This window comes from Archocentrus centrarchus, chromosome 10 (genome assembly GCF_007364275.1).
Source record: "Archocentrus centrarchus isolate MPI-CPG fArcCen1 chromosome 10, fArcCen1, whole genome shotgun sequence".
Taxonomy (NCBI): domain Eukaryota; kingdom Metazoa; phylum Chordata; class Actinopteri; order Cichliformes; family Cichlidae; genus Archocentrus; species Archocentrus centrarchus.
Window position 1 is genome coordinate 6,946,635 of NC_044355.1, and position 25,188 is coordinate 6,971,822.

General features: G+C 40.2%; 1 protein-coding gene across 1 annotated transcript in view; it reads left to right on the forward strand.

The window, feature by feature from the left end:
* The window catches only part of slit3 (slit homolog 3 (Drosophila)), a 247,366-nt gene that overhangs the window by 118,779 nt on the left and 103,399 nt on the right, over nucleotides 1-25,188 (forward strand). The window contains exon 5 of the mRNA XM_030739309.1: nucleotides 12,388-12,459. Coding sequence (XP_030595169.1) covers nucleotides 12,388-12,459 — 72 coding nt within the window. The remainder of the gene's footprint in view (nucleotides 1-12,387; nucleotides 12,460-25,188) is intronic.

The following is a 25,188-nucleotide window of genomic DNA, read 5'->3' on the forward strand; positions in this document are numbered from 1 at the left end:
CAGCTGCAGCTCTGTGTGGCGGCCTCAACAGTGGAGGTGTGGAACATGATCTGTTTGGACTGAATGTCCTCATTTTCCCTCAGAATGCTGTTTGAGGTCTGCCGAAGGTGGGATTTGGAGATCTCATGGACTGGGCGCTCTGCCAGGCATTCCCAGTGCACCCTCACTGTATGTTTAGGTGTGCCAGGTCTGTCCAGCATCCTCCCTTGTCACCGGATCCAACTTACCACCAGGTGGTGATCAGTGGATTGCTCAGACCCTCTCTTCACCTGAGAGCCCAAAACATATGGCTGCATATTGGATGATATGATTATAAAATCGATCATCGATCTTCAACCTATGGTTTCCTAGTGCTACGTGCACTTATGGACATCCTTATGTTCGAGCATGGTGTTTGTTATGGACAAGCTGTGATTTGCACAGAAGTCCAATAACAGAACATCACTTGAGTTCTGATCAAGCAGACCGTTCCTCCCAATCACGCCCCTATAGGTTTCACTGTCATTGCCCATGTGAGCGTTGAGGTTTCCCAGTAGTATAACAGAGTCACCAGATGGAGCACCCTGCCCAGCATCTCCAAGAAGGCTGAGTACTCTGAACTCGCATAAGCACAAACAACAGTCAGGACCTGTTCCCTAGCCTGAAGCCACAGGGAAACAACCCTCTCATCCACCAGTAAAAGCTCCAACATACAGGCAGCAAACCAATGGGATACAAGGATGCCCACCCCAGTCTACCGTCTTTCACCAAGGCTAACTCCAGACTAGAAGAGAGTCCAATTCCTCTCCAAGAGACTGGTTCCAGAACCTGGGCAGTGCTTTGAGGTGAGCCTGACTATATCTATCATGCACTACCCAAGGCTCCTTCCAAACCAGAGAGGTGACATTCCATGCCCTAGTCACCAGCCTCGATAGCTGGAGATGGGTAAATTAGGGCCTCTTTGCTGGTCTTGGCTGACAACCGACACACTGCACCCAACCTCTATGGCGCCTCCTGCAGGTGGTGGGCCTATAGGAGTACAAGCCCATATCTCCTCTTGGGCTGCACCCGGCTAGGCCCCATTGGCTAAAAACATGGCTCTCCCTCGATCACCCTCCCCGGGCCTGGCTCTACGCTGAGGCCCCGGTAACCCGATCTTGGGCAGGATAAACTGTTCCCTTGATTTTTCTCCGTTAAGGGTCGTCTGAATCGCTCTTTGTCTGGCGCCTCAGTCAGGACCAACTTGCCTTGGGAGACCCAAGCAGGGGGTCTTATTGCCACCACAATAAGGCAAAGAGGATTCACAGAGACTGCCAAACAGTAATTACATATTTGACACTTGCCAATTTTTGTATAATTTTTCTGACATTGTAATATAATTTAATAAGATTTTGGCATTAACTTGCTTCACACACAGGAACTGTGTCAGCCTTTACAGGGAATCGCATTATGTCATTGTCATCGCACACAGGACTCGCTTCATCTTGCGGTGCTCGGGTCACAGACTCACACTCTTTTTCTTGCCATAATAAAGAACTCTGCAGCTGTTTGCCAAACACAGAGACAACAGCAATAGCGTATTGTAATTAATTTCTCTTGCTTTCTTGCTTTCATACACATATACAATCTAATTTTGCCTCACTCACCTCGCTCTGCTTGTTGGTTTCTTTTAATACTAAACACTTAGACAAAACAAAACAAACCAAAACACCATAGACATATGTACACTTTCTTGTCCTAACTTCAGCACCACTGAGACACTGCACTGTTTTGTTCTGTTCCTGTGCTCAAAGTTAATTGGCCCACTGGCAAAATGGCCTGCAGTAACCTTGACAACGCTGACCTGCTGAGAGACAGATCAGAGCCCAGAGAAATGCCTTACATATACACAGGCAACATACACAAAGCATGAATGCAGAAAACCTTCAAGACATACATTGTATGAGGCTGCACTGAAGATGCAGAACGCAGTGTTTAACATCGAGACACTTCCACGCTGCATATACACAGTAGTGTATGTGCATGCATTCCCACACAGTATACTCACACACCTTTTCAGCATTCAGCAACCCTAACCCTTCTTCTATCCAATCTGCTAATTTTCTGTGTATTATTTATGGGTGCTGGGGTGCTCCCAAGATGCTTATAAAGGCAAAATGACACAGTCAGCTTAGTTATTCACACCTCTTTCTCTCTCCTTTCTTCCTTCCATACTTTCTTCCTTCCATACTTTCTCCCACCTCTCACCTATTTCTGGACTTCTCTGCTCTCCTTGATGTTGATTCCACCCTTCACTGTTGCCTTCATCCTTCACCTTTTTTTTTGCCACCTTTCACCTGTTTTTCTTCCATCACCTGCCAGTTTTACACCCCCCTCGTCTGGTTGCTTCAAGTTGCTTCCTGTCAACACTTGTCTCTTCTCTTTTTGTGGTTTCTTCTTCCTTTTAGTCTACCTAACAAACCATCTTCTTCAAAGCATGTCTATCTGTCTCTTCATGTGACTGATTTAGCCATTCAGTAAAGAGTCCATCAGAGATTTCAGGTTCATCCTTATTCTTTGTCCCATTCTGTTCCACTAGTAACCATAAATATGTTTGATAGTTTACTTTCTCCCAGCCATTTAATAGATGCAATAAGGAGTTTAACCATTTATCCTATTATTTTAATACTTGATATACCTTGAAGATAAGCTAGGATGACCTTATAATTTCAAAATTTTTGACAGTGGTCTGGGATTAAGGGGTTCTCTAACAGCCTTATGTTGGATGAACATTTTCCCTAAGACAAAATCCATTTAGTCACGGCACTTTGTCCATTCTGAAAATGAGGATTTTCAACATTAATACTCCTCCCCCATTATTCTTAAAATCCATTTCTGCAGATTCTTTTTTGCTTTTTCATTAATTTATTTATTTTAACATGAGGAGTCCTTTGCCAGCTTTTATTTTGCTGCCAGTTTATGGCGTTGCAATTCACAGTGATTATTCCACTTAGGTGTCAGTTCCATCCACACATCAGTTTTCTTTGGCTTATCCATTTCAGTGTCAAGTTGGGCTGGAGCCTATCCCAGGGTCCCAGGGTGAGAGGCAGGGTATAACCTGGTCAGGTCACCAGTCTATTGCAGGGCTAACACAGAAAGACAGACAGCCATTCACACTGACATTCACACCCACGGCCAATTTAGAGTCATCAGTTAACTCAACCCCATGCATGCCTTTTGGACTGTGGGAGTACCTGGGGAGAACTCACACAGACACAGGGAGAACATGAAATCTCCAAACAAGCCAGCCAGTGGATTAAACTCAGAACCCTCTTGCTGTGGTGTGATTGTGCCAGCAGTGTGGGTTAACTGTTGTGTGTACATTTGATCAGTATCTCTTTTTTTTGTCTGTTTTTTTACACTTAATGAAAAAGATAGTATCATTCGATCCAATTTGCAATTTACTCTTAATCATTGTTAAGCACACCTGACCAGGTTAATCCTATTCCCTGTGATGGAAAACTTAACCCATTAACACTCCAGTGAACCCCAACATTCAATGACTCCTTAGGGCCCAGCTATTGTCAATGATGCATTAGTTCCCTGTTACCAATATAGTGTTTTTTTTTTTTTTAAAGATTGTAATCGTGTAACTCCCTGATATCTACAGTAGATTAAATTGCAACTGCTTAATGTGAGTAGATAAAATATCCCTGCCTCTCTGGTGAAACCCACTTTTTCTAATTATCATATTTTCATTTTATTTTAAGGATTATAAATCCTCTGTGACTAAAAAAATAAATAAATAAAAAAATCCTCAGCCTCTTTGCACTAAATAAGCCAAGAATAACAGTACTTGATAGAGTGAAATCATCTCAACTAAAACAGCTGTTGTCCTGTCAGTAATGAAAATAACTGAATGCTATTAAAACAGTTTTACTTGCTTATATGTAGTGATTTTTTTTTTTTTTTGTTTTCAAATAAGAACCTCTTGTCAATTATCTTATCAAATCCCCAATTTAGCTCATATTTAGGTTTAGTTTTATACAAATTGGTGGTGGATAGTGATCAGATTGCGGTTTGGTCAAGATTGCTTTTTAAGCAGTTCGGCATGGCTCTGTCTGTCTTTCTTTAATTTATCCAGCCCCCATCCCTTCATTTATTGCACTTATAGTCTGTTTCCATCTTTTCTCACCAGCCCGTTAATCCATCCTCTTCTCCCTCCATTTATCTCTCCTGCCTGCATCCATTCTAATGTCCTCTCTTGATCCTTTGCTGCTCTAACTTTTATTAGCTCCATAAATGTCCCTAAGAGCCTGCAATATCGCTTAGCTAAAGGAAGAAGAAAAGGAAGAACTCAGAAGAAAAAAAGAGAAGGAGGCAGAGTAGTGATATTGCTTAGTACTGTGGATGACAATTCAAATAAGAAAATGTATTAAAACAAAATGGCGTCAGGGACATTAAAGTGAATTAGCCAATAACAAATGACCATGTGTGCGGCCTGCTGCCTTAACCTCTACAACTATTTTTTTTTTTTTTCGCCGATAGTAACTCATCTAAATTTGCTGGACGTCTTATGGGCATGGGGCCAGAAAAGCTTTTATATCCATAAAGGCCTCTGGATCACAGAGAATTGCATTAAGCTGTCCAATTTAATTACAGTATCGACAAAACATAATAGATACTTACAGCCGTACGGAGAGCGATGGATAGAGGAAGGGAAAGAACAGAGGGGAGAGAGTGAGAGAAACGAAAAGTGCAGACAATGTCCATTTATAATGCTGATGCAGTGTATGTATCAAAGGAGGCGTTTGAGGAATGCGTGCATGCGTGTGTGTCTATGTAGGTGTGTGTCTCTAACGAAGGATTTGCAAGGGCCCCTGAGAGCTTTTGAGAACGCTTAGTTTGATTTAGATGCTACAGCTCCCCAAAGGCTGGTTCTCCTACAAATGTGCCCATGAACACACAAGCACTCAGACGCTTAACAGTCTACACACACACACACACTCATAATTATACTCAGTGTCACTCACTCACCTGTCCATATGCACACATACGCATGCACGCACGCATACACACACACACATACTTGCTTAGGTCCATGTAATAGAGCGAGTAAGAAGAGTGGCTGTCCTGTCCCATTACAGCCAGCCTGTCAGCCTCCCATCCGCCATGATCAATAGAGGGGGGCAATATTTTTATTCATAAAGGGCCCACTTAATTAAATCACTGGGAGTGGAGCGGGGGGGGGGGGGGGGGGGGGGGGGGGGGGGGGCAAGTTGGATAGGGGAGGAGGCATGGGACGCCATAGCAAGGGCACCGAGTCAAAAGACTGATGAAGAATTACAAAGAATGGAAAGAGAAAGACAAAAAGGAGACAGGTATGGCCTGAAAAAAAAAAAAAATTTAGTGTTCTCCATTTATAGAATGCAAGAGAACCGAGGACAGATTTTACGGTCATATGTGTCTGATGGGAAGTAGTTTTATTTATCTTTGCAGCAACATTTCCCAGTTGCCTAAAACTGACATTTATTCTATTATGCAAATACAAAGCTTTCAGGGAACACTTGCTATCTAGAAGAAATGCACACGATGGATAGTTCTGCATTTTGGAAAATATGGTTAATATATTTCTCGCCAAGAGCTAGACAAGACAAGCAATACAACTGTCATATCAGTCTAAAGTGCGTAGTCAGTTCGCTGAAGACGGAGAAAGAGAGAAAAGGAAAATGAATAGGAAAAGCTAAGCAAGAACTAGCAAACTTGATAGAAAAAAAAAAATGAAAGCAGAGCACTTAATTTCATTCACTATAATTGTTTTCCATCCCAAATGAATGACACAGCTTGACAATGAGAAAATTCATTTTGGTTTATTTTAGGACTTTCAGAAATGATAAAAAGAGAACTCCACCATGCATTCCCATACTGCAGTCCTGCTGTCTGCAACACACTGCCAGGATGTTGGATAATATATCCCCCCTGTTTGTTGCTGCAAGTCAAAATCATTCAACTAAAGCCACTTGGCAGCCAAGACTTGAAGACCGTGGTTATAATGGGAAGGTTCCCATTATAACCACGGGCTTTAGTCCAGTTTTGAATGCACACAGATATATGTCTGTGACAGTGCCAATATGCAGCATTTATAGCCAACACATTTTCCCAGCATACATGACTGTTGCAAAAAGAAGTTGCTTTTAACCTCAACCAATACATTAACAGCAAGAGTATCCTATAGACAGGCTGACGCTACATCCACACCAATGCCGCATTACAGCATCATACACAGTGTGACATAAAGTAAAGAAAAATATTGACCATTTAACATTATAACATGATCTAAGGCATTGAAACCTTAGAATATATGAATTGCAACTTAAATGGAGCTCTGAACAGTAATTTAAATGGTATAAAGGACACCTTAGTAATTCGAATGTTTACAGATGCCATAAGATATTAAATCACATGTGCAGTAAAAAGAGTGAGCACTGCAATACCTGCTGCATGACTTTGGTCTTACTCTACAGTAGAGTGCCTTAAAAAACAAGGGGAATATGAGCTAGCCAGCAGTCGATATTTATTACTCTCTTTATGGAACAATATTAAATGCAGTTACAGCCCCCAAGGGAGAGAAAAAGAGACAGAGAGAGAGAGAGAGAAAGTGATATAGCAGGAAGAAGTGAAAAAGAAAGTGAGAGAAGAGGAAGAGGCAAAGGGAGAAGAGAAGTAAGATGCTTGCACTAACCATTGGAGGTCTCAGGTTTCAAAAAATAAATTGTGCCACCTCTGTCTTTCTACTCACTTCTTTTCTTCCTTGCCCTCAATTTTCTGCCTACTCTTCCCCTACCTCTTTTTCATCCTCCTCCTGGAGCCAAGCCAAGGGTCAGTCCTCTTTCTTTTTTACACTACAGTCAGTCTTCTTTTATTAAAAGACACACACAGATGCATATACATTGCTGCCGATCCACTTGCCTGCTGTATCTTTCACACGGGCTCACAAATTCTACTTGACACACAGACACGCACCTTTGCTACCCTCCTTGTCATCTCTGTCTAACTAAGACCTCCTGTGATGCCACCTGACACAAAGCCACATGAAGTCAAACCAGACTGCTTCCACTCCCATGTTATAGGTTAATAGTTCATGGCTGAGTGGCCCTGGCTCATATCTGGACGAGCCTGAGGGTGGATCCATCTAATATCTGGTGTCTTCTATTATACAGAACAACGCAGGGGAGATAGCTCAGAAGAAAAAGTGCTTTTGTTTTTTGTGTCGTGAACAAAAGAAGGCAAATACATGTGTGTACTTTTCTGGTCTCATATCTGAATGTATCACTGTTGTTCATCTAAAGAGTTAATGCCAGTAGTACAGCCAGTTGTGTGTGCGTTTCTGTGTGCATCAAAGGGTTAAGAGTAATATCCAAAGTGGCAAAGGCTGATCTGGCGAGTGTTTCTTCTCACATGAATAATGGAACTTAATATGGAGGAGGTGATAGCTTGGAGCACGCACGCACGCACGCACGCACGCACGCACACACACACACACACACACACACACACACACACACACACACACACACACACACACACCCCTCAGGAGGATCTTGGTGTCATTCTCAATCCCTCCATACTTTGAGGGGCCACAGAGAGTCACCATGCCCAGAGAGGAGTCTTGGATGGGAAATGCTAACCAAGAGTGGGGGTAGGGTGGGGGATGGGGGAAGGGGGGGTGGGGGGGCACTTTGTGGTGAAAGGAAGGAGGTCTGGAAACATTTGGTCAAAATTCTATCAATTATACAGTGACAGCCATAGCAAACATGGAATGGATAATGGAGTATGTTTCTTCTGCCGCTGTTTTTTGTTCTTTTTGTAGTCCATTCTCTTCTTGGCCACACATCCTCAGTATCTGCACCCATCTGCATACTAAAGTTAGCACACGCGAACTTTTGTGAACTTTGTATTGTTTGTCTTGTCTCCATCCGGTTCTTGAAATGCCTCAAAAAATATGCAGTTGTTTTCATAATCAGTATCACTGATATAATTTACAGAATTTGTCATTTTAATGGAACTGATGCATAATTCAAACAGTCATCCGTCTCTTTAATAGAATTCTTACGAGATTAATCTCTCCCTCCCTCAAATGCTGTGGTATTGGAGGAGGACCAAAAAAAAAAAAAAAAAACCAGCTAAATCTAATCATTTAAATGTTGGACACTGGTGTACAAACCCTCCCATTATCCAAATGAGGCCAGTGTACGGTGCAGGTTTCTGAGTTTGTGCCTTTGTAGCTAATCAGTCAGTGAGTGACCTTTTGAAGGATCATAGGCCAATCTTCTGTTGGGCAGGTACTGCATGACTTACACAGCGATGAGAGGACGCACAGTTCTGGCTCTTGGATGTGTTCAGATTTTAAGAATGCATTATTATAGCATGACGGGTAATCTTTTAATAACTGTCAGTAGATAGAAAAGCTGTGCAAAATGGCAGAAAGAGACAACAGCTTCATTAATGAAGATCTTAAAATTCTATTTTTAATTAGGTGTCTTCCTATGAGTAATTGGGATCCTACATGAATTCTCAATTTTAAGTTTGAATGATTTTGCATGAGTTAGTTTAGTTAAGCTATATGACTTTTTTTTTTTTTTTTGCTCTTCTTAATAGTCTGAAATAGGTGGAGCTGAGGCAGAAACATGTTTTGAGAATATCAGAGTAGCATACAATATGCTACTATCATGATACATTACCCAAGTTAATGATGGTATCACAGTTCTGCAGTTCTGAAACACTCTGCAAGAGGATCATTTATGATCATCACAATATCTGCGCAACTGACAAATACAAAACGCCATTAAAAAAAGCAAAAGCAGAAATTTTGTTTATTCACTGAATTGTGGTGGATGTGTGGGTCTGCGTTTATGTGCATGTGTTTTATCATTATTCAATTTTAGAAATGTGTCAGTTCAGTAATTAGTTCTGCGATTTTCTTCTTCACTGCAGCTTTAACTCTCGTTTGCTTTACTCTTGTTTTCCGCCACACAAGGAATAATACGTAGAAAGTGGTCGGTCAACTTTGCAGGGGATGTCCATTTAGCGTGTGTGCATGTTTTAATAGAAATATTCATATTTATCTGTCTGGTGGATATTTTGTCCCTAGTGTTGAATTTCTCTGCTGTGATCCTGCTTTAGAAACATAACAACCCCAATCTGATGATTGTTGTTGAATTGCTTCCTTTTGTGTTCAGTGTTCAAGATATTTTTCACTGTGGAGTTTCTAGGCAGTTCCTGGAATATGAAGCCATTGATGCTACTGACTAGCCCTCATGTTCCCCAGACCTGAATTGAATTGAAACCTCTGGGCTGTATCAGTGCATCTGACTCTGTCAAATGTGCTACAGGCTGTCCAGTAGCTCAGTGATGCTCTGATCTAGGTCTGGGAGGACGTCCCCAAGACACCATCCACTATCTCATCAGGCGCATACCAAGATGTTGTTAGGAGTGCATAGCAGCATGTGAGGGCCAAACACACTACTGAGCGTTATTATGGCACAAGTTGGATCAGCCTGTGATTTCAATATTCAACTTTAACTTTTAGTGTGGTTTTGAATGTAGCCCTCAAAGGCTGGATGGTTTTCACTCACTGTTGTTAGGTCATTGTTATGTCAGCAAGCTACACAATGTATGTGTCAACTTGCACATTTAATTCATCAAGATCTGATGTGTGATTTAAGTGTTCTCTTAATGTTTTTGAGCAAAACCCATTAAACCTATTGTCCCATTTGCACAACACACACTGAATCCTGATGTACTTGCTAACATAACGTCATATTTTTCTTCTCTCAATCATAATACCGATGAGGTGTGCATCTGTAGTTTCCACCTCCGAAAATGTCACCAAAGCAGTGATGCTGCTGGGTGCAGCTCGGCTGCAAAAAAGCCAACCCTAAAACAATTTTCACAAACAGATAACCAGAAATTACCCATATGATGAAAACCTCATTCAAAGTCTTGTGACATATGAGTTTTATTATTTAGGCCTAAACTGTGGACTGCTGGAGCTGGTGTCAGTCACTCAGCTGCAGTCATAAAGGCCGACAGAGAGACACACAGTCTCATAATAGCTTTTATTTGACTTGGATGGTTTTCCTTCTGTTAGAAGAAATAACAAATAAATATCATGGTGGGTAAACAAAACGATAAAAGATTATTAACCACGGAACTCATTTGATATATGACTTTTTAATGCCTTTTCCTCCTTTAACTTCTTATTCATTTTTATTTTTATTTTTATTCTTCTCTGCTTGTCAGCAGTCCAGAGAGGGCAGGGCAGTATGAAAGAGATGCAAATTATAGAGATAAACGAGATAGATTTATGGATCTTGTTAGATAGGTAGGCAGATGGAGAGAATGGTAGATGCTAGAGAATGATCGAGAATGGGAATGTGCAATAGAAAGCAAGACTGATAACAGCTTTGCTTTCTGTTTCCTATTTGCTCTATCTGTGTCAGTGCGGGCGAAGACAAGAAAAGAAGAAAAACTGCTTTAAGTAAAAAAACAAACAAACAAACAAACAAAAAAAACATGGCTATACCCAAAAAGTGTCAAAACCTTCAAAACAAGAAGTGTAAACACAAGGAATATTTTCCGGCTGTGCTGCACATTAAAATATCATAATACCATTCCTGTCTGTCAAATGTGCCCCCCACCCTCTGCTCTTCGTTACCACAAGTGCTGAGCAAAATTGCACATAAAAGCACACATTTTCTTTGCCTAAAGACTACACAATGTCAGGCACATACTTTTCCCATCAAGGCCCGCAGAGACAAAACAGGGAACACTCATCTCTTGTCAAACAAAAGGAATGAGCCAGAAAACACAAGGCTGAAAGGGAAACATCCAAAACGATGAAACCTTGTTAGTTTGAGGAAATGAGTTTTCTGTTTTCTGAGCACGGCTTGCCAATTAACATTCACAGCACTAATAAAAGTTGATTGACTCTGGAATAATGCACCGCCAATTTTCTTCCTGTGTAGGCTACATGAATGCAAGTGTGAGTGTAAATTAGGTGGCTTAAGGATATACAGCATGTATATGAGCCTGGCGTTTTTCTTCCAAGGTGTGTGTGTGTGTGTGTGTGTGTGGGCACACGTGTTATTGTCTGTGTGAATAAGTGATAAGCAGTGTTCCTTAATTGTGTGACAAGAAAACATTATGAATGTGGTTGTCACATTCCAAAGGACCCGGCCAGTTTTCTGTTGAGTACTTACCTGTGTGCATGCGTTTGTGTCTGAATCAAATATAAAAGTCCAGAGGTGCGCTGCTCTTTTGTGCTGCTTTGTTGTGATTGTGTTTTCTAAGTGAATGCTGACTAATATTCATGGCCATGTATTAATGTGCTGATTGACTTTGTGTGGTATACGATTGTTTAATCATATCCTCCTGACTCGCAGCAATATAATGCGATCAGCCGCGTGATATTTCATACCTTTCTTTTTCGCCCTCTAATTACACTGTGCTTTCTGGATCCTGATTACCTGCCAGGCCTTCATCCACACAAACAAAGCTAATAGATTTAAGGCCTTTGAGTCATGTCAAAAATCATTTGGCTCTATTCAATAGGGTAAGAAAATGAGAATTGACGAGGCTGTTGTATGTAATCCCATGTTCGCTGTGTGTTGAGAGAACGAGGAAAAGAGAAATAAATAAATCGCTTAATGATGGTAATAAAATGTGTGTGTGTTCTTCTGTTTCTCAGAAAAGATATGATTGCTTCATTTTGATGCCAGAGCAATGAGGCACTGTTGGAGGGCTCTAGTAAAGAAAAAGAACGAGAGAAAAAAAAACTTACATTAAAAACATGTGACACAGACACACACACACACACACACACACACACACACACGCACACACGTGCATGTACACGCACGGGTCGTTTACTCTGATTCTCTCTTCCTATTTTCTCATTCTTTCCTTGCCACTGCCTCTCCATTAATCACACACACACATATGCACACACACACGTGCACGCGTACGCGGACTTCAAGGCAGCAGATGGACTCATGCCAGCCATATTTCTTATAGTTCCTTTTGTCTTTGAAGCTCTTTGGACCAAATTGTTCCACTGATCATAAATGTCATATCATCCTTTCTCTTTCTCTCCCTCTCTCCATCTCTTTCTCCTTCTGCGCCTTTGTTCTGTAATTGGCTGTGTGTGTGTGTGTGTGTGTGTGTGTGTGTGTGTGTGTGTGTGTGTGTGTGTGTGTGGCATAGATCAAATGCTTGTGACTTTGTTTATCATTTGACTCCATATATCTCTAAGTGCTGTGTATACCTCAACTAATGCCACTTCTTCTGTCACCCTCTCTCTCTCTCTCTTTTTCCCTTTCTCCCTGTCTGTCTCTCTCCTCCACTTGTCTTTCTCTTTCCTCTCTCCAGAGACCTCAGTGAAAACCAGATTCAGGCGGTTCCGAGGAAGGCTTTCAGAGGAATCACCGGTGTCAAGAACCTGTAAGCACAATTACTTCTCATTCTTTTCTTCTCCGCTCCACTGCATATTACATACATGTGCTGTATTATTGCATCTGTAGCTTTTCTAGCTTTTTTTGATAATGAGCATATTTTTAATTATTTCTTTATGAAAATGTTTATAAATACTTTTGCAGATTCTCTTAATACTTTACTAAACTCCACTTCTCAATCAGGCAGTCTTACATAGTCACGAAGAAAAGCACCACATTTAGAATTTGACCATTTAAGTATCCTGTGCTCATAAATTTTACTCCATTAAGTGTGAACAACATAAAACTTTAATAAAGAAGAGGATGGTATAGACTATAAAATAGATTACTTGTGTATATGCTAGCGTCAGCTGATCTCAAGTCCAATCCAATAAGCTGCATAACTGGATTTCTTTGTAAAACTTTTGTGTGTAATGTAAAATAATGAATGAGTCTGTGGTGTTGCATCAGCTTCTTTAACTCTCTGAGAACTGGCACGACCAGTTGCTTCATGCTTATAGGATTTTAGCTGCTCCGCTTCCTCCTTTTTCATTTTTTTTTCAGAATGTAACATTTCAGATGTTTCAAAACATGACCGCTCAGGATTGTAGACAGGCCACCTGTGCACTCTGACTTTGGCATTGTCTTGCTGAAATAAGCAATGGCTTTTCTGTGAATTATGTTGTGTGGATGGCCGCTTTTGCTTCTCTAAAACCCGCGTATATCATTCAGCACAGATGTGCAAGTCATCCACGCCACATGTGCTAATGCCCTCCCATTCCTTCAGGGAATTTTGCTCTGATAATAAGCCAGATGGTCCCTCGACATTAGCCTTGAGGATGCAGCTTAAATATCTCAAAAAAGAAATTCAATTTTTACCGGTCGAACCACAGGACAGTGTTCTTCTTCACCTAGAGTTAAAACTTGCATTTGGTGATGCATCGACACACTGCATTTGCTGCTTTTTGGAAGTGGGCAGTTTCACTACATAATCAAGTCTGTTTTCGAAAGATTGCCAAATAAGGGTCCACGGGGACAACCATTCAATATTGGTTTTCATCCTTTTCGTCCCTTGTGTATGTAGATTTCTCTGACTCTTTAAATGATAGTATTTACCTTGGATTGAAATCTCCGATTTCTTTGCCATTTTAAATTGAGAAATGCAATGCAAATGATTGCAGTGTGTGTGTGTGTGTGTGTGTGTGTGTGTGTGTGTGTGTGTGTGTTTTAAACAGCATCCTGGTTCCGCAGGATTTGCCTGTCATCATCCCTACACCTCCTCCTGCCTCTTTCTCCACTGCCCTGCTCTTCCTCAACCTCCTTCCATCCTTCTTTTTGTTCCCTGTTCCCAGATTCCTACTTTCCTTATTCTCCGTTACATCTGCTAATCTCCCTTGCCACTCTTCCCGTCCACAAAGGTTTTGTCCTCTTTAAATGCTCGATATCCCCCTGTCAAATATTCACAATCTCCTAATCACCAATAGTGAGATCAATAGACTGACCAGTCCATACTTCTCATCAATAATGGCTGATCAATACTGCTTCTAAACTACCAGACAGGCACTTGTGGGGATGTCCGAAACAAGAGTGGGTTTGGAAAAGAGTAGAATAGAATAGAAATTTAGTTCCACAGGACAGCTCAGCGTTATGAAAAACAAGCGGCAATGAAAGCTGATGTTGCTCTGGAAATCATTAGATTAGGCCAACAAATCTTCTCTGTGCAAATAGAAGTTTGCTGTCGTGTTTCATCACACGTCTGACATGACAGAGGAGACGAAGCGAGGAAGAGACGGAAACACATAGCAGCACATAATAACTACAAGATATGAAAAGCTAAAAACCCATCCTTTCCCGAGTCTTATTTCACTACAGATGCTGACTGACAGAAGAAAGGAAAACTGTATTCCTGGGGTTAATGAGATGGAAAGAATTAAATATAAATAACCATATTTTTTTTCTCAGCATATTCCAGTTGTGTAAAGAGTGCAGGTAAATTGGGTGAATGAGAAGGATGGAAATGTATCGAAAACAGATTTTAGCTTAGATGTAATGAACTATAATTGCTTCACTGATGCAAAGGTGGATCATATTTGATTGCTTGCCAGTTGTCTCTGTCACATATATCCTCTGAACTACTGCTAATGAAGATAAGTGAAAACAGATCAGCATTTGGTTCAGTTATTTCATTTTATTCTTCTGATGATGGGCATATTATGGGCTCTAAAGCCCCACAACAGCTGCTAAATGGACCTTGAAGTGAGATTTATTTTCTCCACTGCTGTTGAAATTTTGAGAATGAAATTTGAGGCTCTGTTTTAAGTCAACTCAGACAAGATGAACATTAATAGGACAATTACTGATGAAAACATTATCAAAAGCCCTAAAACAGCTACTAAATGAACCTTACTGGTACGATTATTTTCTTAACCATAAACACGCTGTTTGATTAGATTAGTTACAAGTGCAGCTAATCAAACCTTTAAAACTCACTTTTGCAGTGATATAAGTTTCAGGTACCTCTAAGTATCGGTTTAGCCGTCCTTTTCACACAAGAGTTTTGTACATCAAAGCTATGTATAGATGTGGGCTGTTATATTCATAAAAAGTATTGAACCCACGAGTAAAATCACGAGTTAGCGAGGCTTGGAAAGTAAAGAGAATTACGAGTGTTTGAATTTCTTTTCAGTAGCTCTATATAACAGGCCAAATATGAATCTGTCATCTCAACCTGGGAACCTGCGCATCCTTGAATTAAAATCTAAGTTATGCGCATTTCATACTTTTTCAATGGGCAATCTGTGATTTGATTAATATGTATCTCGGCATAGATCAGTAACTCAAAGTTAGGCTACAGGCAAATGCGCTCCTCTGCTTAGTTTCCTCTCCCGAGTGTGATGTAAGTTCAATGTGGCCGCCAAAGTCCACAGGAGATTATTACTCTTAAGTTAAATGGGCCTGAAAGTGTCTGTACTCTGTGCTCTGCACTATGTGTGTGTGTGTGCGTGTGTGTGTGTGTGTGTGTGTGTTTGTGTGTGCATGTAAGTAAGCGAGTGTCAGTTCCCATGGCTGAGCTCCAAACCTTTGAGTTCAGGTTGGCCTCTGATCATCTAATCCACTCTCGCTTCTCAATCCAAGCTAAACGTTACATACCACCTTACCTCTTTCACCTTAGACTCACTCAAGTATTTCACAACCATTTGAAGTTCAGTGCCAGGAAGAAAACAACTCCTAGACTATCACCCCTTAGCTCTGACCTTATGGGAACTTGCATTTTTATATTAATGTTTTTAAGCTGTACTTATCCACCTAAGATTTGCTGTGTTCAAGCTCTTTTTTTGGCAGTTCCCACTCATACCTGTGTACTCCCCAGTATAGCCACAGTCTGTCCCTCTAGAACAACGTGTACAGTTGAAATTTAATATTTCCAGTTTCCAGACTTTGCAGTATATTGCATAGATACATCTATATCCCACTCTACAGTCTTACACCCTCTTTTACCTTTGTAACTCATGTAACATGGCCCTTTCACTTTCTCCCAAAGCCATAAAGTCACATAAATCAAAGTGGATGGTAAAATTGTGTCACCCCTTTTTAAATGTTTCTTACTAGATAGCTTTGACCTGCAAGGTGAATCATTTTATTCCTCCTCTTCTGTCAAACTTAGGACTGAATCAGGTACACGGATCATTCATTTCTTCCATTCCCTTTTTTGACATCTTATAGCACCTTCTCCTCCTCTTCCCTGTTCTTCTTGTCTTTCCCTCTCGAGTTTATCCTCCCATCACTGCCACCGCCTTTTGCTGCCTCCCTGCTGTCTGTCAGAATGTTCCCTTTTTTTTTCTCTCATTCTATTCTTTTCTCTTCCCTCTATCATTCTTTATTTCCTTTTATTCTACTCTTCAGCTGCAACACTGGTATTTACCTGGTCCATCCCATCCTTGTTCTCTCCTCCTTTTAAACTCCCAAAGTCCTCAGTCTCCAACTCATTCCAATTAGTCACCTCCCTAAATTCCCCCCCTCCCTCTTTTACATTATTTCCCTTTCTACTCTCCCTACCATCCGTCTATCCCTCCCTCCATTAGACAAGGTGACTCCTGCAGTAAAAGGCTCCAGCCCTCCATTATACCACAGAGTGAAAAAACCTTCATGACATTCTGTCCCTGGTGGACACAGCATTGATTTTCTCATGTCTCTCTCTCTCTCCCTCACTTTGTAGCTGTCTCTCCCTTGCTCTTACCCTATCCTCTGTCTCTCTCACTCTCAGTCCATGTCTTCTCATCTTTTTGCCTTACTGTTTCTCAGAGGGTAGGGTCTCTATCTTTCTCTTTTGGTTGTTCTCTTTTAAGCTGCCCGATGGCTACCACAGCATTTATTGGGCTGTTTCCTTTACACACACACACACACACACACACACACACACACACACACACACACACACACACACACACACACACACACACACACACACACACGCAAACCCTTTCGACCCCACTATCACGTGACTGATTTGCTGAAACAGCCAAGAACCTGGCAAATGTGATTATCGCAGTCTTCTGCTAACGTAAGGAGATAGATTCTATGCTGTACCTCCATGTATAGATGTGTAAGCTCTCCTATACACTGTGCTGACTGAAAGGCTTGTCATTCCTTTAAATCCTATCAGTCAAACTAGAAATGATGAAGGTAAATTTTGAGTTTGGACAGATCTAAACACTGTGCCAAGATTAAAATCTCATATTCTGGATGTTATATCTAATCTTATCTAAGATTTCCTTAAATCTAATCTCACCTTAACATGTCTTTGTTTTTGTTTGTTTTTCTTGCAAAGCAAAGTTCATTGCGTTAACCACACCTGTAAACATTCATGATTATATTTGGCATTGAACATTTGTGCCTTCATACCTCTTTTGAATGTCATCACAAAGCAAGGAAGCAAGAAGGAAGAGCATCTGATCCCTACTGAGAAACAAGCATTGGGATAGTATAAGTTTCCTCTGGACACAGCGCATGACAATCAAAACTTACTGTCCAACAGAAATGGAAAATACCAATGATGTAAGTTTCTGTCTCCATTCAGAAAACCGAGTGTCCCTTTGCACCACCACCTGTGCCATAGGATTAAAGACTTCCAGCTGGAGCTGCTCGTTGTTGCTGTAACCACCCTTGTGGTTCACCAGTGTCAGATTGAATTCTTAAATTTGATATATTGCAGGATTTTAACTTATCCCACGATTGCAGGCGCTGAATTACCATCCATTGCTTTTACGTCCCTTTCTGTGTCTCAGCGCTCCCTGTAATAAAGTGAATGTTAATTGTAATAAAATGACCACAGAGGTAAATTGGAAGTCTCACATAACTAAGAAGCTATGCGATTTGATGGAGGGTAGATTGCAAACAACTTAAAATTACAGCAAACATTCGAGGGGGAGTTATTATTTCCCCTCACTGCGTGTGTTCAAACATCAACGCGATTTAACCCAGAGATCACACTAGAAAATGTCATCAGATCATATTTAGGATGTTTTTCATTCTAATAGTGTTTTATACAAAACTTCACAGTCAACAGAAAGTACATTATAAGCTATTTTGCATACTTGAGTGGTCAAAATGTTCAAACTCGGTTAACCTGAGGCAGTGAACTCTACCAAAACTATATGCTAAACAAACTGCACTCGACATCATCTGACATTTCTCATAGATCATAATATGAGCGGATTCTGTCAGACTAACATTTTAAACCAATTTTCTGAAGACATAGATAGAAGTTATAGTGCAGTCCAAGCTATTCAGGAGCTAGCTACCGTAGTGCTCCCTGTCCCCTCGTGAGGAGAGACAGTTGAGATAATTCTCATGAACTATATTCTGTATATGTACAGTTATGGTCATGGTTAGCTCGCAGTCTATGTGAGCTACTTTTGTTGGGAGGCAACCTGCTGTAGTTTAGATTACAAAGACACATGAGGCATCAGATAAAGTACAGCTGCTTCATATGCCCTGACATTACACCTCAGTGCCCACACAGACATGCCTTTTTATCTTTTGCAGCCATCACATCCTCATATTGTGCCTTGTTTTCCATCTGCCTGCTTCCTCACTGTCTTACCCGCTTTTTTATTGTGATAAAATTTAATTCATTTTTACCCGCTGGGTCCACCTATGCTCACTATCTACACACTCATAGTACCTCCAGGTGCTTTGGAAGAATGTGTTCAGAGAATATAATATGTAATTTCTCAGCAAAATACACAATATAACTGCAGTGTATCAGTGTAAGAATAAAAAAGAAGCCACCCATGGCTTTGGTGCTTTATTTTCTTTCTCTCCTTTCATCCTCTCTTTCTTTTCTTCCCTGTTAAACACCTCCATGCTTCATGCATCCCTACCCACAATGCAGTGCAGGATAGCCGTTTGTTTGAATTATGACTACACTGCCTTAGAGAGAGGTGAGAACACTATGTCGTTTATGTGCACACGCACACACACCAATGCTGTTGTGCATTTCTGCTAGTACAGATGTTTACTTTCCGCTGATTTTATGTTTACCACATTCCCAACAATGGACAGCTGGAGCCAGGCATGGAAATATACCAAAAAAAGACTAATAATGGTCTTCCTTTTGAAGCAGAGCGTCCTTAAATCAAAGTGCCGCAAAGAAAAAGGATGGAGATATGATAGCCAGCTTTCTGACAGGATTTACTCAGATTCCCATCATTCTTGGCTTGACCCCAGCCCCCACTACACATGTCCTTAAATGGCAGGATGTGGCTAATTCATTAAAGGTCATGATCAGCAGAGACAGTAGGTGGATGGGTGGGTGGGGGAGGTAGAAAATGTCAGTTGCTTTGTCTGAATGCAAAAGTATTTATATGACTAGATAGCATTTTGCTAAAAGTCCTAATTTTTCATTTTACTGATGGGATCTGTAATTTAGTTTTGATGTTAAATTGACCTAAATTCACTTACAAGAAAACATGTAAACTACAGTTAGTTTTGAAATACACCAAGAAGTTAGATTTGAGGCTTTTTCTATCAATTGACAATATGTTCCCCTTTTTTAACTGTTATGTTCTTTGCTGAAGCTGGTTTAAAAAAAAAAAAGCACTTCAAGTTAATATTAATTTACATTCAGTTCATCTACATTGACATGCAAAAAGAGACATAGATGGAAGCCTGTTGGTGTCCTTGATTGCATGTTAAATATTTCAGTAAAAAAAGGTGGACAGTAAAAACATGTAATTTCTTCCTGTACCCTTGAACATCACTAAAAGCAGACTTATCATCTGCAAATCAAAGCCTACCCTGTATTGTTCAGATCTAAATGTATTGCATTGAACATTAAATGCAAATATTATTCACTTTGAATGACCAAACTGCTTTTAATTCCCAGTTCCAAAAGAAGTTGGGAGTGAGTGAATTTCACACACACACACACACACACACACACACATGCACGCACGCACGCATGCACGCACGCACGCACGCACACACACACACACACACACACACATACTAAAGCTGGGCCACATTTTCATACGTCCAAGTCCATAAATTCTTACAAACACAGAGTTCTGGAAAACGTGATGAAAGGTGAACTTAGTGCATTAATTTCAATAAAAAATATTTTCTTACCATTTTTAATTATGTTTTTCTTTTAATGCTTTCTTTGATTTTTGATGATAAGTCCCTGATGTAAAGCAATGTACCAATTTATCAGCATTAACACCTACTGCTGTTTCCAATGCACATTCCATGCAATACAGAGTCTCTGCAAGTCAGAGAAAGGTAACTAAGAAATAAATATAATCTTTACTTTCTATCTTTTTTAACATATAAACCCTGTCAGGAGAAAGCACAGTGGTGCAGTATTTAGTGCTGCCTTCCGTTGCCTGCATGTATTTCTTCCCACACTCCAAAGATATTTATGTAAAGTTAATTGGTGATTTTAAATAGTCCATAGGTGTATACATGATAGTAAATGGTCATCTGTGTTAGCCCTACAATGGACTGGCAGTGTGTCCAGTGTACCCCACCTTCCGCCCTGTGTCAGTTGGGCTCTACCTGTCCATACACCCCTTTATTGGATAAGCAGGTAAAAAAGTAGATGGAAGTAGGCGTTTTCGAATTGTAGAAAGAACAGTTACTGTTCTTACTGTTAAATCAGAACATATATAATTATCTGTTATGAGGTATTTTGCTCATAATATAAAAAGCAACAGCACATCACTATTTTTTGTTGTCTACATGTCTAATTTCTCTATCAACAAAACATTTACATGTTATTTTTAAAAATTTCCACACAAAAAGTTTTCACATTTTTTTTTTGATTGTCTATTAATTTTGAGATTTAGTGAAGCATTATTTCTTCAAATTAATGGGGTTGAAACACAGTTATTGTCCTTCTTCCTTCCTGTCTTCCATCCTTTTTATTAATTACTCAGTTAGCAGTGGTTGCTCACTGATAGTTTCATGCAGAGGCAGCATGTGTGTGTATGTGCATGTGTGCTTGCCTCTGCTCCAGATGGTAGCAGAGGGAAGCTTTGAATCAGTCTGCCAATAGGCCTTATGATAGACATGATTAAACACACTAACTAATTATATGGTAGGAAATTAAATTTTGGACCCCTGCTCTATCTTCTGTAACAAACATCCATGATTGGAACACACAGGGGCTCCGAATGCAACACAGTGGTACAAATATAGAGAGCCCACATGGATACACAAAGTCGCCCTTACCGCGGATTGATACCAATCATGTCACCACTAATCAAGGTGCTTGGTGAACAAAGCTGTCAGAGAAATCCAATTACATCATAGATGATGAAATTGTTTATTGTGGATCAAGATGGAAGATCAAGCATAGCTGCCAATATAAAAACAAGTAGCTTTTCTCGGTTCTGGGAAAATTACAGCTGTAAAGTGTCTGGAGGATAGTGGTAATATGATCAAACAAGTTATCAAAAAGCTTAAATATAGTTGAAGAGCTGAAGATTTTTCAAAAACTGTCTAACAGTCTTTGGCAGCTCTGTAAAAGAGTGGGAATCCCCTCCCCAGTATGCCTGTGGGGCAACTTGGCCATTTTATGTATGTATGTATGTATGTATTTATTTACTTGCTTGCTTACTTACTTTTTTGGCTTCTAGTGTAGCCAGCGGATATTCAGTCCAGGACTTTTTCTATTCAAAGGTCAATGTTTATGAACACAAATATATTTTAAAAATCTAATAAAAATGTCAATCATAGAATATTGCACATGGATTTTAGAGTGCATTTTGGCTAATGCATTCCCTCTTTAGCTTCCCAATACAGCCTGCTCAACTGTAACTGGTCAAATGGCCAATTACTATAAATGGCTGCAAATGGCTACAATTTTCTTCCTTACCAATAGATACAAATTATGTGATGGATGGACATGGTTGATGTTGAGAGACAATAGCATGAAATGACTAAATGTGGATGTCTTCAGTTTTCTTCTTTTTTTTCATTTTCATCTGGTGCGTATCTATTCTTTGTTGGCAACCTTGCTGTTTTTTACTCAAACTGACAGGCTGAACATCTTCACCAAGCGAACAGGTCTAAACATCAGAATCCCTCCAAAATCAAAGTAACGTGCATGGATGCCAACCCAGGTGCACCAGTCACAGTGAATAGAGACCTAGTTGACCTTCCTTAGCAGCCTTGTCAGCAAAGAAAATGCAGAAAAAAAGGGACATCAAGGATTGAGAAGGTCGAGCATTTGCAAGATCTTGAAATTAAAGCAATACAGCCAGAGAGCCAAGATCAGTATCTACAACAGTAATGTAAAACCGGCTCTCCTTCATGGCTCGGAATGCTGGCACACAGTAAAACTTGACACGAACAAGATAAACATTTTCCACAGTGTGGTGCTGGAAAACAAACACCCACACATACAGTGGTTTGAACATGGTCTGAGAGTGGACCAGAAGCACCCACCGAAGACCGCTGAAAGATTGACACCACCTGGAAAATGCAAACCAAATGGCGGTGAACTGTGATGGCCAAGGTGAAACAGATTAATCTGACATGGCGACAGGCCTAACACATAGCCCAGGTTAAGCCCAGATGGAGACAGATCATCACTGCATTATGCCCTTCAAGGGACAAAGAGGGCTAATCTATTCTTGTCATGTTGTAAAACAATCTTTCATTAACCAATAAAATACACGTTTTATCTATCCAAAATGAAACACACTTCTTATCATCCACCTTTACACTTTGCAAGATTTGACAAAGTTTAATGCAAACAAAACTAATTACTCGGGAAGTGCATGGTCATGATTGAGGGTTAGAAATACTGTAACAATGTCAAGCTGCTTCCTTCTGCTACTGTACTTAGAATCTACAATCATCTATTAAACCAGTGCTTTTGTTTCTTTGAGATGGACTCTCTTAAGTCTTACCAACAATGACACTCTACACTCTGCTGGATAATGCTGACTATCCCTCACCTCTGTTCCTGCATGAGACACCTACACAGGCTAATTAATTAAATAAAGCATATAACCTGTAGTTAAAGTAAAAGTTACCTAACAATATTATGTTTTACTCCAAGGTGTCATTAAAGTGCCAGAAGCCTCTCCTCAGTTATGTAAAAGTACACGTTGTGTGTGCATAAACCAGGTCCTTACTCAAAATTTTTTTGGGTTGCTCTAAACTGTAAAATTAATATTCCCCTTTGAGGAAAAGTATACTGACAACTTCCCCCCAAATTACCCAGCAACTAAGAGCTGTTACATTTAGAGGGGAACTGTTACCAAAGTGTTTTCGTAGGTATTCTTGGAGTTAGCCTGCAAAGGTGCTCAAGAAGAGGCAGCTTTGGGAAGATGACATTCAGTAGTTGGACATATCTGGTTTGGCACTGTCTTTTCTCTCTCTTTTTTTTTTTTTAAAGAGACTGAGCTATCAGGCAAGCTGTTCACACCATTTTAATGTGAAGGCTGAACTGGACCCTTGTACTGGGGTGCCAGGCTCACAAGACAGTGATAATGGCTGATTCTCCTGAGCTCTAAATTTTCTTCGGTCACTTATATTTTACAATATTTGCTCATATCCATGGCTAAAGGCTTCATTTAGCTACCAACCTTTGTTAAGTTAAGGGGAACCAACTTTAGAACAGCACCTGTGGGATGGAAATTCCCTCCAGGCAGGTGTTATTACATGAAGTGTCATTGTCATATCTCATTCTGATGTACGAAGACAATGACAAAGACCTTAATAGACCACTTTGTTTGTTGTTTGTTTCTGCACTTGATATTTCATGACGTTAAAAAGAACAGCACAGAGAATAAAAAGGCATTAATAACTAGTCAACTTTAGCAATGCCATGCATCTCCATATGGCTGTTTAGGCTGTGCGCCATTCTGCCTTCCCTCCAAAATACATGCCTTTTAATTACATAAAACAGAAAACATGGCACAACCATATGCTGATGATCCCCAGACTCGCTATATTTTAGACTCCAGTCATCTAACAGATGCTTACACTCAAATCTTTTATCCAACAAGTAGGCAACAAAGGGGAAAAAAACCCCGCCTTAACTCACAAACCCACACTATTCTTTTATGTATACTTTTTTTATTTGTTTTGTGCTCCTTATTGCAAATCATGCTCTATTAATAAAGTGCAGCATGGCAAGGAGGTAAACAACTTAACACTAAATCACCTCTAAAATGTAATTACATTGCTTCAAAGCAAATCCAGACATCTCATCAGTCTATGGAAGCCTTCGGAGGGTTGAAAATAATAATGTTGTGATCCAAACCTGGCCTGTGGGTATGGATTGGTTTGATATTTCCTCTATTTAGTCCAAACTGAAACCATGCCAGTTGTTAACCACCAGCAGCTGGTCAATACCAGGTAGAAATACATGAAAAACACATTTTGCTGCACTGTGCAGTGAACTGATGTCTATGACCCTGCTGCACATGTCAGTGCCGCCTCAGAGAGTATGATGATCAAACAATGAAATTTCAGTGAACTTTTTTCTGGTAGCTTTGCTGAAACCTTGTCTCAGTAGAAATATTTCTGAGTTTGCTTTGCATGTTCTTGTGCAAAAGATAGTGATTCTCAATATACTCTAAACATTTTTGTTTTTAAGTTTATCTTGCCTGAAGGCAGTGCATCTGGGCTCTTCTTTGGCCAGCTGCCTGTTGGTGATAAGCAAACGTACAGCACGTTGAGGTGTACCTGCGGTGCGCTGCAGTAAATATAATTTTCAGACATTCTGAGGATTTACATGTCTCTCAGATTATTTACACTGACTTGCACTGTGAACATCTATATACAAAAATAAACAAAAGCTGCTGCCCCTGAAACTCTGATGTAATTTCTGTTGCCCTAAAGAGAAAAAAAAAAAAGGCTGCTGTTTTGGGACGCACCTTCCTCGAGGTTAAAAGCTGACATGACTGATATAACAGGTGCTGCAGTGTGCCAAGCAGGCACCAGGGCAAACAGAGAAGGAAGAGAGAAATTTAACAGGTTGATAAAATAAAACAGGGAGACAAAATGGATTAGAGATGGTAGATGGAGGTTGAGAAGGGAAAAAGGAAAGGGGGAATAAAAGAGAAGATGAGAGAAAAACATGGATTATGAATGGGGAGAGATGAAAAATGGAGAAGACTGATGTGATACAAGGGGAGAGAAAAAGAATGTGAGACGGTAAAAGTCAAAGAAAAAGGGATTAGCAATGGAGGGATTTAGCAGAAGAAAGATGGGGAAGAGG